The 14766-nt window shown below is 41.3% G+C and overlaps 1 protein-coding gene across 1 annotated transcript in view; it reads left to right on the plus strand.

The window, feature by feature from the left end:
• Positions 1 to 427: 427 nt before the first annotated feature.
• The window catches only part of pcdh7a (protocadherin 7a), a 32951-nt gene continuing 18612 nt past the window's right edge, over positions 428 to 14766 (plus strand). Inside the window, exons 1-2 of the mRNA XM_079614856.1 lie at positions 428 to 3830; positions 4555 to 5271. Of these exons, the coding sequence (XP_079470982.1) occupies positions 1269 to 3830; positions 4555 to 5271 (3279 nt within the window). The 5' untranslated portion in view covers positions 428 to 1268. The remainder of the gene's footprint in view (positions 3831 to 4554; positions 5272 to 14766) is intronic.

Genomic DNA, 14766 nt, shown 5'->3' on the forward strand with positions numbered 1-14766 from the left:
ACTTTTCTCTTTTACTTATTTTTACTATATTTTCTTCATATTAATTATTTTAAATTTAAAATGTTTTGTAAAAAAAATGCAGTGTCAACAAGTACTGATTTTGCTGAGTTGATGCACATTTAACAAATGAAACTGACACAGATGCTTAATTTTAAATGTCCGTTCACATTTAGAACAGTGCTGTGAAAACTATTTGATTTAATTAGTTGTTCTGTTTTGACAAAATTAAGTGATTCACTGGACTTGTCTAGTTGTATCAGTGTATTTTTCGCTTCTGATGTATTTTGTTTTGTGGTCGTATGCAAACACACCCCCTGTATTTGCGCGTTTAGACTGGTTAAAAGGAAAGCGCGAGCTCCTTCGAGACACTCTCGGTCTCCCGTTTCATCTGAACGGTCGAGTTACGTAGCGAGGGAAGTGTTGCAGTGAACGGAGGGGGAAGAGAGAGGGAGAGGTTGAGAGAGTGAGGGAGAGACTGCAGCATCATTTGAGGGACGTTCACATGCAGTGCAGTAGAACGTGCAGGTGAGGGGAGGAGGAGAATGCGGGACTTTTTCCTCAAACACTTCACACACATCCACCACGGACTCCGGAGGAATTACTAAAGGCTTTTGTTGCTACTTCTCTATCCTGCTCTCCATCTTTCCATAAGTGGCTAATTTACGTGCTCTGAGAAGTCGAACTGAAAAGCTTTTCTCTTTGTCAAGTTCACCGTAAAGGAATCTATAAGAGCTTGGCACGCGCGCGTAAGACTGCGGGAAAATATTTCCAATTTTCCTCCCGCTGTGTTTTAAGGTAAGAGAATATATACTATGAGGGAAAGACTTTAAAAGGCACTTTGGCTTCTTCCCAGCCAGTAGCGAAAGCTCTGGGATGCGAATGTGAGAGCTGAATTCACAGACAGATCTCTTTTGTGTTCTACTGCATTGCAGTTTAAAACAGTGAAAGCGCGAGAGGAACCCGCGCTCCGCAGCATCTCAATGAGCCGGACAAAGTCATTTAAACTGCTCAAATTTGACTCTCGCTTACTCCTAAAAGACACAAAGGAACATTATTGTCCGTAAAAGAGCTGTAAAGACTTATCGCCAATGCCGATGTCTTCACAAAGTGGATGTTTTATTGTATCGTGCTGAAAACATGACTGGGGAACTAAAAGACTGTCGGAGAAAATAAGATTTTGCCAAAGGAAGCGTTTATAGAAATTATTCGGTGGCGAGTCTGTCTTGGACCGGAGGAAGCTGCAGATAGAGAGAGAAAGAGAGAGAGTCATGGGGAGCAGGAGCGTTGGCGCAGTGCACTCCGCGCGCTGCTACCTCGTGCTTATCCTGCAGCTGCTGACTCAGCTCCCGAGCGCCAATTCAGTGCTGCGCTACCGCGTGGCGGAAGAGGGGCCGGCCGATGTGCACATTGGGAACGTGGCTTCAGACCTGGGGCTGTCCACCTCTGGGATTGGGACTGGTGATGTCACTTTTGCTTTGGAATCTGGCTCTGAATACTTCAAAATTGACAACGTCACCGGAGAGCTTACTACAGGCACCAGGAGGATTGACAGAGAGAAGCTGCCGCAGTGTCAGATGATATTTGATGAGAATGAGTGCTTTTTGAACTTTGAGGTGTCAGTCATAGGCCCCCTGCAGAGTTGGGTGGATCTGTTTGATGGCCGTATTGTAGTCACAGACATCAATGACAACACCCCTTCCTTCCCTTCACCAGTACTCACGCTATCTGTTGAGGAGAATCGCCCAATCGGCACTCTCTATCTCCTTCCTACAGCCACAGATCGTGATTTTGGTCGCAACGGCATTGACCGCTATGAACTTATCCAGGACAGTAGAGATGGGGGGTCATCTTTGCGCCGACCTGCGAATGGCCCAACAAATGGGAACGGTGGTGACCGTAGAAGAGGGTCAGAAACAGGGTCGGCGCCTGCCAGCAGGAGCAGCGTGTTTGAACTGCAAGTTGCAGACACACCTGAAGGACAGAAACAGCCTCAGCTGATTGTGAAAGGGCCTCTGGACCGTGAAGTGCGGGATTCTTATGAACTCGTGCTACGTGTTCGTGATGGCGGCAACCCGTCCCGCTCCTCTCAAGCTCTGTTACGCGTGTCCATCACAGACGTCAACGACAACAGTCCACGCTTTGAGAGAGCAGTGTATGAAGCGGAAATGGCAGAAAACGCCCCACCTGGCACACCTGTCCTGCAGGTGCGTGCCACTGATCGTGACGTCGGCGTGAACGGGCAGGTTGAGTATGTGTTTGGAGCAGCGACTGAATCAGTGCGGCGCCTCCTGAGGTTGGATGAGGCATCAGGTTGGCTGAGTGTTCTACATCGAATAGACCGTGAGGAAGTTTCACAGCTACGTTTCACCATCACAGCCCGTGACCGCGGCCAACCACCCCGCACTGACCGCACTACAGTCGTTCTCAATGTAAGGGATGAAAATGACAATGTACCCATAGTGGAAATTCGAAAAATTGGACGAATCCTCGTTCGGGATGGCGCTGCAATGGTTCCAGAGAACGTGTTGGTGGACACACCAGTAGCGTTGGTGCAGGTGTCGGACCGTGACCAGGGAGAGAATGGTGCGGTTACCTGCACTGTGGTTGGGGATGTTCCATTCACATTGAAACCGGCTGGTGAGACAGCTATAGCACCTCCACCAGCCACGGATGATGCCTTTGAACGAAACAAAAAGAAATATTTTCTCCACACCTCAGCACTTTTGGATTATGAAGCTACTCGTGAGTATAGTGTCACTATAGTGGCGGTGGACTCCGGTAGCCCAAGCCTCTCTAGTAATAGTTCGCTTCTGGTGCGAGTGGTGGACATAAATGACCACGCTCCCACTTTTGCCCAAAGCTTAGTGGAAGTGCATTTTGCAGAGAATAATGCCCCAGGAGAAAGAGTGGTCACTGTTGTGGCGGCTGATGCAGACAGTGGCAAGAATGCAGAAATTGCATACTCACTGGATCCATCTGTTAATGGAGCTTTTTACATTGATGCTGATAACGGTGATATTCGTGCCACTGGGACACTAGATAGAGAGCAGAGGGAACGCTATGAATTTCGTGTGATAGCTCGAGATAAGGGCACCCCGTCTCTGCAGGGATCTGCTACCGTGGTAGTCCAGGTCACAGACAGAAACGACAATGCCCCCAAATTTGTCCAGGAAGTCTTCACATTCTATGTCAAAGAGAACCTGCTCACCAATAGCCCCGTCGGCATGGTGACTGTTACCGATGCTGATGAAGGCGAGAATGCAGAGTTGAGTCTTTTTGTTGAGCACGATGAAGAGGAGGGTGGAGAGGAGGGGAAGCAAGAAGTTTTCTCCATTGAAAATAACACTGGAACCATTTTCTCCTCTGCATCATTTGACCGCGAACGACGTAGCGCATACTCATTCCGCGTGCGTGCTGTTGATGGCGGAGAACCGCCACGGTCTTCCACCGCCACGGTCTCCCTGTTTGTCACTGATGAAAATGACAACGCGCCATCCATCACATCACCCGCTAATGATTCATACACCCTCCTGCCACCCACTAACGGGGCCCGGACTGTAGTCCGCACAGTCACAGCCTCTGATGGTGATACAGGGTCTAATGCCGATGTCCGCTATGCTCTGGTAGGCGGAAACCCTTTTCATCTGTTTGAGATTGGCTCTAGTAGTGGGGTCATAACCTTGGCAGAGCCCCTGGAGAGAAGACACAGGGGTCTGCACCGCTTGGTGGTCCGGGTCAATGACAGTGGCATGCCTTCCCTTTGTGCCACAGCACTGGTGCATGTCTTCATCAATGAGAGCTTGGCCAATGCTACGCTGGTGGATGCACAGGTGAGACACATCAGTGCAGCATGCTGTTCAAATAAACTCAAACAAAGTGTAATTCAATATAGAGAAACAACAACAGTTTGTGCTGTTGAACAATGAGCCAGTGTAGATCTGAACCAAAACAGAATAATTCAAGTTTTAGATTTCAATTTTTAAATGTTTAAATAGAAAATAATTTTATTTCACATGAGAGGATGGGGCAGGGAAGTGAACTTCAGTCAGAAACTTACTGATAACTTTGCACAACTAGGAAATCCTTGCACGAAATAGCAAATTTAAAAAATATATATTTAGCTGTTTATAAATATTCATGCTAAAATTGCTGTTGACCCACATTGGATATTGGATAGAAGGGAACACACACACAAATACAAAGATAAAAGTTACACACACACACACACACACACACACACACACACACACACACACACACACACACACACGCACACACACGCACACACACACACACACACACACACACACACACATACAGTCACACTTGCCTGCGCAGAATAACTATGATTGAATATCCAAGCCTTGACATGATAATTGAGAAGTCTGGGCCTTGCAGTGGGGATGAATGTGTATGTGTGCGTGTATGGTTCAGCAGACATAGATGTAAAATGAGGATGCAGTTATCAAAGGGCAGACATTTATGACTTTCCATTTTTGCTCTCTCTCTCTTTCTCTCTCTCTCCCTCTGTCTGTCTGTCTCTCTTTCACTCAGGTGGCCCGCAGCCTTGCAATCCCCCTCTATATGGATATTGCAGGGGACCCAGACAGCGAGAGTGCTCTGGGTAAACCAAGCCAGAGATATGTTATTGCTTTCCTGGTTGTTGTCGTCGTCGTTTTTCTGCTGATCTTTGTGGTTGTGACAGCACGACATTGTGGGGTGCAGGGTAAGAACGGCTATGAGGCTGGCAAGAAAGATCCAGAAGAGGACTTTTTCAGTCCACAGCCTCCCCCTCTACAAGCCCAGGCCTCCCAAAATGAACGTGGGCGCAAACCACGCAGAGACAAGCGTAATAATGGCACTGCCAAATCTGAACGTTCTTTATACAGTGGGATTATGACGGTGAATGGCTGCAGACGTGGGGGAGGTGAAGAAGACGAGGATGATGAAGAGGCAAGCAGTGCCAGTGAGAGGATTGCGGCCCGTTATTGTGCAGCTGCTAATGGAGACCCCAGCAGTCCAAGGCTAGGCGCGAGACGTCACCAGTCAAGCCCAGATCTGGCCCGCCACTACAAGTCCAGCTCACCTTTGCCTGCAGTGCATCTTCAACCCAACTCACCACCCGTGGAAGGCAAGAAGCACCAGGCTGTGCAGGAACTGCCCCCCACCAACACCTTCACTGGCAACGGCACCAGTAATGCAGACGCCATGTCACTCAGCTCAGACCAGTGCTCCGATTATGGCTGCCAAACTATCAAGTACAGCAAACAGGTAAGAACATAAAGATATATGACTCAGTTTCACCACTGCACCTTTAACAAGTACAAAAAATGTTACAAGGCTTGTCAGGACAAAAGCCTCAAGCTTGAACTAGATTTGGATCCCAAAACTAACCTGAATTCAGTGAGTCCTGTGGGATATTCCCATATCATTTTCTTTCATTTTCTTTTTCTTTGAGATTTTCCAAGAAATAAGCTGGTGTATATGAAAGCCATTTTCCACCTCAGTAAAAAAATGAAATAAAATTGTGAGATAATATATCACAGCTTGGCTTAATTTTTTATTTTAAACATTATCTGAGATAAATAAAAAATAAAAAAATTGAGTCAAGCTGTGATGTATAGTCAAACTGTGAGACAAAAATGTCTGGGTGTATAACACAAGATTCTATGTATTTATCTACAATATTTTGACCATATCTAGTCAATGGCCCTGGGGTTCATTTGTATTTCTGAGGCAAATTCAATCTGATCTGCTATTAACAAAATCATATCTCTTCAAATACAAAAGCAAAAGCGAAACTACGACAAATGTAACAACTTCTGAATCATCCTGTGCTGTTGTTGCGTTGCTGCGCGTGGTGTGGAGTGGTTAAGGTTATACGGTGCTAACTGCCTGCTCTCCTTTCCAGGAGTAGCTACTGAAAATAGACTGTCGAAGAGAGGAGAAATGTAACCCATTTTCTCTCACACCACCATAGATCTCTTTCCAATTGCTCAGTCTCTCTCTTTCTCTCCTTCTGTCTTGCTTTCTATCCTTCTCTCCATCATACTCTCCTTATTTTTTCTGTCTTTGACATTCTTTCCACTCCTTTACATGGTCTTTCATTTTTCTGACACTTTTGGAAGTGTTAAATATAGAGTAAAATATGCAGTGTGTCTACCTGCTTTGAGCGGAAACTGGCCAGTGTGTTTGACAGGATGAGCGTGAAACGCTTGAGAGAGAAACCACGCAGGCTTGCAGAGTTGTCTTTTTTTCTTTTTTTTTTACTTAATCTGTCATCTTTACAGTTTTATCCAGGTCATATATTTAATGCAGCATATCCAAACTGCTAGCTTAGCACTTAACAGGAAGCATTAAAAAAAGATTACCTGTGCGCCCTTTGACAGGTGCTTTGGACAAGCCCGAACCAAAGGGTGGCCTCGTACTATAGAGACATGGTTAAATTGAACACTGGGATCGCATTACATTTTCTGACAGGTGTTGGGAGCTTAAACCAAATCCGCGGAGGTCTACACGCAAGATATTGAGTCCTAAATGACATGTCATTTTTGGTCTTTTTAGCATGACTGACAGTCGGATTGTAAATCTCTTTACCCAAAGCCTAAAAAACAGCTGATGCAGTCGTTAGGGAAATGGGCTCCTCGCAAGACCTAATCAATCTATCCATGCTGGTGTGATCCTGACCGCAGTGGGTGGGTTAATCCAATACTGAGTCAATCCTCTTAATCTGCTGACATTTTTTTCCTCTGAAAATGCTTAATAGAGAATTCAGTTGTGTATTTATGTGCTTCTGCGTGTGCATTCATACTCGGCCAAGAGTTTGGTGTGTGTGTGTGTGTGTGAGAGAGAGAGAGCGTTAATGCTTACTGGTGAGTTTGTTGGACTCTTTCTGAAGGTTTAATCAATTATTGATCACACTGTAATTAACTCCTCTACCGTGGAGCTTTGTGACCTAGCCTAACTTGAGCCCGGTGCAGACGGTGAGTGTATGCGTGCACTTGGCTGTTGCTTCCATGATGGGACGGTATAGCGTGATACGAAGCCAATACCCCACCGCTGTCTGAATTTGCAAATAGGCCCGTGTGCGGACACATGCATTAACGGCACTCTTGGAAATTGAACGCCAATGAAAATGGAAATCTTGTTGACCTATATCTGTCTCGCTCTCTCTATCGCACGTCTCTCCCATCTTCTATAAATGCACAACTCAGCATTTTCCTAAGTGAAACTCCCAACTCCCTCTTTGCTGACGGGCACTTTTTCTATAGCCCCTCCCCTTTACGCCCACTCACGCCAACACCTATCGACCGGCTGCATCCTGTCCCCATGGCGGCCCACATTCTATCATTTTAATAGACAGAGTGGCAATCAATATACTAGGCTTGTTAATGTTGCTAGCACCGACGCACACCTGAAAACGTGCCGTTCGGGTGCGCATGGTTAACGGTCAGACAGGTGGGCATTAGGTGAGTCTGTGTAACTCAACACACACACTTGGGATCAGGCAACAGGTCAGATGGATAGCCGATACACTTGACACTCACACTTGCATGCTCACGAGGGGCCATGCATATGCTAGTGAGGGCCAACTTCAGAGATAGATATTATAAATTAATGGAGGAGACTAGTGATGGAGGGTCCAGGAGACAGTGGGAGACACATCGGGAGAGAGAAAGCGAGAGAGAGAGAGAGAGAGAGAGAGAGAGAAATGAGGGGAGATTGCTAATGCTAACCTCACTTTTTCAGGGCTGTATTGATTTTCATTGGGAAAGCATTATGAAAGCTTTTACATGGACGTGCACTGCAATGGTTATAAAGGATTGAGAATGATGGTGAAAGTGTGTGTGTGTGTGTTCGACCCAGCAATGTTATTGGGAGAAAATTGATGAGAAATCTTCTAAATCTGAAGAGGGAAAAAAAGATCTAATTTTGGGGAGATCTTTAAAGGGAAAAATGGTTCATTAAGTCATTAAATTATGTTTTGATTCACCTCTAAAAATGGCAGTTTATTTTAGGGACAGATTTGGGTTTGGATTGGAGTGATTAGAATTAATAATATTATTTGCAGACCAATATAAGGCAATTAGAAGTCCCCATGCTTAGATACACTTAGATACATGCACTTTTTCAATTCTCTCTCTTTCTGCTTTGTTTTTTGATTGACTTTCTGATCACATGTAATGTCAACCGCTCGATTAAAAGTCATTTAGTGTAAATGCAAGTACACTTGCAGTAAATAACCTCAGTACTGTGTACTTCCCATAAAATTGTGCTGGACATCTGTGAAACGCAAGGCTATAAAAATGACAGAGGATGCTTTTTAGTGGCCAAGTGTAACGTACTGAAAAATGAGAGGTTAATAATTTATAGATGGCATATTAGGTTAGTAACACTGATGGCCATGACCAGATGGGAGGTGTTCTCATGTGACCACCACATATCTTTACAACAACAACCATTAGTGCATGGGTAACTCATTGTTTATCCATATATTCCCTCAGTGTAACTGAAGGATAATTGAAAACAGAGAAGATGTGTAAATAGTGCATACACGTATACCTGACATTTAATCTCATATGCTCTGTTATATTTCCAAGGATCCAAATATGGCTTTTTGATTTATTGAAAAGTTATTCATGCAGAGACCTTAAAGTCAGCATGAATTGCGGTTCGCAAGTAACTCATTTTATTTCCATAATGTGACATATTTCCAATTGAAACAAGATTTTCAGCTTGAATTATTGTAGAAGGGAATCAATTGGGTGTTAAAAAGGGGAGTGTGTTTTTTTTTTATCAGAATGGAGTAAAATATTGCACGAATAGCTATTTGACTATTGATTAACATTAACCAATAGCCTGCTTAGGGATGTCAACGTTAACCCTCTGGGGTCTGAGGTGTTTTCTGGGTCCTGGAGGTGTTCTGACATGCTCTGACATTTGCGCTTATTTCTGTTACTTGTGACATTTTCATGGCTAAAGTCTTATTACACTGCATTCAGCACAAACTCTGCTACAATAGTATATCAGCAGCATGTATGTAAAAGTTTGTAGTTTTGAGATAATGATGTTTATGCGTGGTTTGTGAAAAATAAAAATAAAAATTCACTGAAATAAGGTCATAATACCCATACTGATTATTTCTTCACAAGACCTTTGAGAATTGTATCATGTAGCCTAGAATATTTGCTTCAAAACTTTGTGAAAATCATCCTGCATACTCATTCAGATGAGACAATATATTGATTTAAAATTTGTAAGACATGTTTTGTGTAAGAAAGCTGTATGTGAGGAGGCGTTAACAATCCATGCATATTAAGTGTTTCACACCTGAGAAAGACAAAGACCCTCCCATAATGGCCCTGTTAGGAGCTCTCAGGCACTATCATTATGAGGCACAAAGAATGACTGCATTTAAAAAATAATGGCTTTTTGGGATTTATTTACAACACAACATAATCCAAATATACACAAAAAAGGACAAAAAAGCACATTATTGAACACACTGATCACACCTTTGTGCCATTCCTGAAACATAGGTGTCATACATACAGTACCTGTCATTTCCATGTTGTTTGATTTTTCATTTTACGATGTAGGCCTACATGTACAGAGAATCATGTGAATGTTTAAGTCAGCAGGACTCCATCAGTGGTCTCTCATCTGGTCCCTGTAAAAAAACGAAACAAAACAAAAACGAAACAACTGTGAATATGGTGATATCAAGATAAACTATAGGGCTGCACGATTGTGGGAATTCATTTTTAGATTTGTAAAATTGGGTAAAAATTGTGATTTAAAAAAATATAGCCTATGTAATGAACACATTGTTGTGCCTTGTAGGCATATACGTGCAGTGCTGCATACAATAATAATAACAAGCCTATAGCAGCTAGGCAGCCTATAAATCGTTAAACACTTCAGTAACACTACACTAGAGTAAAAATATAATTGATTATCATGTTACTTCAAATGTTTACAATTGTTATGACGTTATGAAATGAGATTGGAGTAAAAACATGCGTTTTGCTTTTCAAACAGACAGCGCGACTGACTCAAACAGACAGCGGGTGCAAGAGAACATTTACTGAAGCGATGGAGCCGCTGAATGTGAAGTTTATGCAACAATAACACTAACTAATATAATTCAGAATGATTTCTTACCTTAAAATCTTACCTTAAAATCTCATAAATGTGTGACAAGTATTCGCTGAGTTTTGTTTATGTTTAGAGACGTGCTCTTAAAAAAAAGAAGTCCACGAGACGGAGAGGCAGAAAGCACACCCTGTTTTTTTTTTGTTTGTTTTTTTCAAAAGCACAACGTTTTGTTTAGATTGTAAGTAGACACATACAAAAGTAGACATCTCACAGATTCTTATTTCATATTTCTTAAGTCTGTATGACCATACATGATGGAGTATTTTAAGTCTATGTTGCTGCTATGTAAAAAAAAAAAAAAGCAAAACGCACCCGCGCGTTTGCCGACCCCAGAGGGTTAAATGAAAATACATTTCAATCATTTTTCTTTCTTTTGAATAACATGTAATGAAGAATCATTCAATATAAGCAACCACAAATGTGCATATGGAAAGTAGTTGGGGCCAATTGAGACTTAATGTTGATTTTTGGCCATTTTTACTAAATAAAGCCTTATGGACACTTACCATCAGCTTACCTCCTGCATTCATGCTGTTTTTCTTTTCAGACTGAACTAATTGTAAAGCGTGAAAAGGAATAGTACATTTCATTCAAGCAGGTCAAATGGAAATAAATACTGGCAAAACACAATTTTATTAAAAATATCTTAATTTGACCCTTCTAGTACCCGACACAAAGGCTTGGTTTGCCACATCGCAAAAAAATCTGAAATGAGCCAGAGAGTCAAGGCTGTCAGAGCTTTGTAATGCACCGTCCTGTTCGCCCGACTGTTTCAATCTCAAAATGAGACACGACAGGAATTCAGGGTATTCCTTACCCAAACTCCCAGACAAGCAGCAACAGAACCAAGAAAAGACACACACACACACACACACACACACACACACACACACACACACACACACACACACACACACACACACACACACACACACACACACACACACTTGGAGATGAAAAGTTCCCATCCTCTTGCATCAGTTTCTAGCACAAGATCTAGGCCATGACTCTTTGCTGTTTCGTCTTCTGTGTCCAGACTGGGAGCAGCATTTAGTTTGTGTTTTAGTTACTTTTTGTCTTTGACAAATATGCAGTCATTTCATTTTCTTTGCAAAAGTAAGTTGTAATATTATGTTTATGTTGTGGATTTAGCTGTCCAATCTCATATACTGTACATATAGGATGCATTTGAGTGAACATATTAATCCGTCTGCAAAGTGGTTCAGTTTACCGGTATTCACTTCTTCCAGCTCAAGTAGGTCAATCCCCAATGTACTATGATTGGATTATTAAAATCAATTCTTTCTAAATTTGCCTTCTTACAAAAACATTTCTAGTGCATTGTTATTATCCTGCAGTGTTTCTTTTTCTTCTTTTTCTCTGATCATATTTCATCAACAGTTTTAAATATAATAGTTTAATCATGGTGATGAAAAAAAAAAACTTTGTCAACAAACATTTTTGTCAGTAATTTTGTTGACTGGATGAATACTGAATGGGAATCCTTTGTAAAGAGATGCGAATGGAATGCTGGAATCAAAATGATTCTTCATCATCTTTCAATGTTGCACCATACTTTAGTTCTGCAGCCAAAATATCATCTGGCCAAATGTTTGTTGGCTATTATTAGAGATATTCCTGTGCTGGCAGCACTCTAAAGGCATCAATTCCACACAAAATCACATACACACACACACACACACACACACACACACACACACACACACACACACACACACACACACACACACACACACAGCCACATTTTTAGACACAGACACAAACAATTAAATACACACACCCTGATCAGGCTATTAAACAAACAACCCCACACAATAACACACCTCTTTGTTAGCCCTGTGCATTGTGTCTTCAGCACACTGCTGGCATTGAGTGGGAAAGCTCAAGCATTTAGAGTCCCAGTGTCATTTCCTATTCAGCTCTTACTGAATTGCATTCATATTTGAGCCGGCATTAACTCGGCTCTCCGATTCCCTGGTTCCCAGTACTGAAGGTTGTTGTGGGGTGATCCTTTTGTTATGGTCTGACTGCAGCTCTGTGGTTCTACGGTTACAGTTCAGGGTTACCCCAGTGTCATGAACCAGCCTGAGTATTCATCTTTTATTCAAACGCCCCAGGCTGCTTCTGTCACTGCCTGTCAGAGAAAGAGAGATGCATAGTTAAACCCCTGAGTAATTGAAAGAAAAAAGAGTTAAGGTAATAAATATATAATAGGTAATAAATAAATAAAAATAGAAAGAGCAGCATTAAGAAGTATAAGTGTAAGATATACAAATAAATACAATATAATAAATAGCCTATTAGAGCTGCATGATACCAGATAAATACTTTTTGTGCTTAAACACAAAACAGGAAAACAGGGCAGGGAATATCAAACAGCTCCTCCCCTTTTTTAAATAGCTAGTAGTGTTTCATTTATATGGGCCAGAGCTGTTGAGCTTGGTAAAGCCGCAGTTTCCTCCTATTCTCGAACTGTTTCTTCTCATAATCTCCAAATCACTTTAAAATATTGTGTTCTGTGTATAATTCAAATGGGTCCGATATGTTTTCATATCCTTATTTCATATCAATCCGCTCTGTGCTATCGTGTCTCTGGACAGGAGCTGACTGTGTCTGCGCTGCGGTGGTTTGCATGACACTAACATGAAACCAGACTTCATTTACCCCAATGGAAAGCATATTTACACTGTCTGGATCATTCCCTATCCCCCATATAGTGCACTATGTACCATTCACCATGTAGAATATATAGCAAATATGTGAACAAGTGGCCGCTTCATAGTCTATTTTTTAATGTAGGGGGCGGGACACTTCAAATTCTAGACATTTGATTGGACAGAAAATATGATAAAAAGCTGATTTTGCCATTAAAAGGAAAAGAAGAAGCTTAAATGTGTGCATGAGAACGGTTCTTGCGTGACACATACGTTTGAGTTTTTGTGTTTAGCGTATTTGATGTGCACTTTTGTAATGAGTAACGCAAACATAATTTATTTACTATTTTTATCTGCCGTCCGATTATCTAAGATGTCGTTGCCAAAACGTGTTGCTATGGGTTGCTTCTTACTTCGGACCTGACAGATATTCTGACACCTCGAGCTTCATGCTTTCTAACTTTATCTGTGCTATCTAATTCATTTTTATTTTATTTTTGTTGTAATTTTTATGCGTATTGTACATATAAAATAAATAAATGACCTATGCCTATATTGGAATTACTCCAAAGCGATCGTATCTTTATAAATGTTCACAATGTTGTTGTTGCAGATGAAGTATAGTGTGGACAACATCGAATAGATATTTTTTCATCAGGTTAGATACTGATTCTTAATCACTCAAACTGTCTGTCACCTTACTGTCTGTCTCGCATTAGGTTTGTAGTTTTTAACACTTTTTATTTGTGTTTGTAGATCGAATCCTCATTCAATGCGCAATGAGTTAGCCATTAGAGTGTGCATGGATCTGCACTTCGGTAGACCATCCGGGTATCTTTAGAATACTAATTTCAGCATACTACGGTTTAGGACACATTAATTCCAATTTTGAATACTATTTTGCATGTATATTATGCAAATTGTGACTCAGCAAATCATTTGTTATTATTCCTGAATCTATCGCTGTATTTAAACGAATCGGTTGAATGAATGATTCAACGACTCACTAAATAAAACTAAAGTAGCCTATTTATTCATTTGACAAGTCTTCATTTCAAACAGCTATTAGCTTTGTCAAATTAGGTTTATACATTTCAAAACTGTATTAAATAAATATGTTAAAACTTACAAATTAATTTTATTTATTGTAAGTACATATATTTATGATTTTCATAAAGATGTATGTGTCTGAAATGGTCTTTAGTGAAGCTGTCCTTACTTTGTCTAAAGTTAGAACTGCACATTACGTTGAAACTCTAATGAGATCACGTTGAAATTCCATATGCACAATGTATCAGTATGCATAACAAAGAATAAAGGGCACAGTCTTTAATTAGCGCTTTAGTCTGTTTGGACTTGCACACTTAATTATAAGTCTGTAATTAGGGATTATACCTTGGCTCAACTTTTTCTTTGCTGAAAGAAAGCTCAGGAAGGAAAGTAGATAAAAAACGGAGAGATGAGGTTTTCTGTCCTCCTTTCATCACATTGTTAGGCCTGTGAATCTGATCATTATATTGGCTCACTAATTCTTGATATATCAATGAACATTGACCACCCAAGGGTTTGTTCATGTATGTATAGTTGTATGTCAATCAAATCAAATACGCTTGTGTTTTTGATTGCTCACTTGTACCGCACTGACACTATCCATGTGTGAAGAGCATGATGATGGGTGGAAGAATATTGGCTGAATACAGCATTACCGGGAGTGAACTACAGTCTTAAAAGCGTGCAGATATACTTCTGTAACATTATTCTGCTTCAAACCACAGGCTGGACTCTTTATTTATTTGTTTTGTTTAGTTATTTGTATATTTTACCATTTAAGGCACACTATAGATATAATCTTTTGCTCCTTCTGTTGCAAAAGCGCTTTTCATGTAGAAGAAAAACTACTTGTCGTTCTCCTTGGATACACCACTATACAGTC

This window comes from Phoxinus phoxinus, assembly GCF_949152265.1.
Source record: "Phoxinus phoxinus genome assembly, chromosome: 6".
NCBI lineage: Eukaryota > Metazoa > Chordata > Actinopteri > Cypriniformes > Leuciscidae > Phoxinus > Phoxinus phoxinus.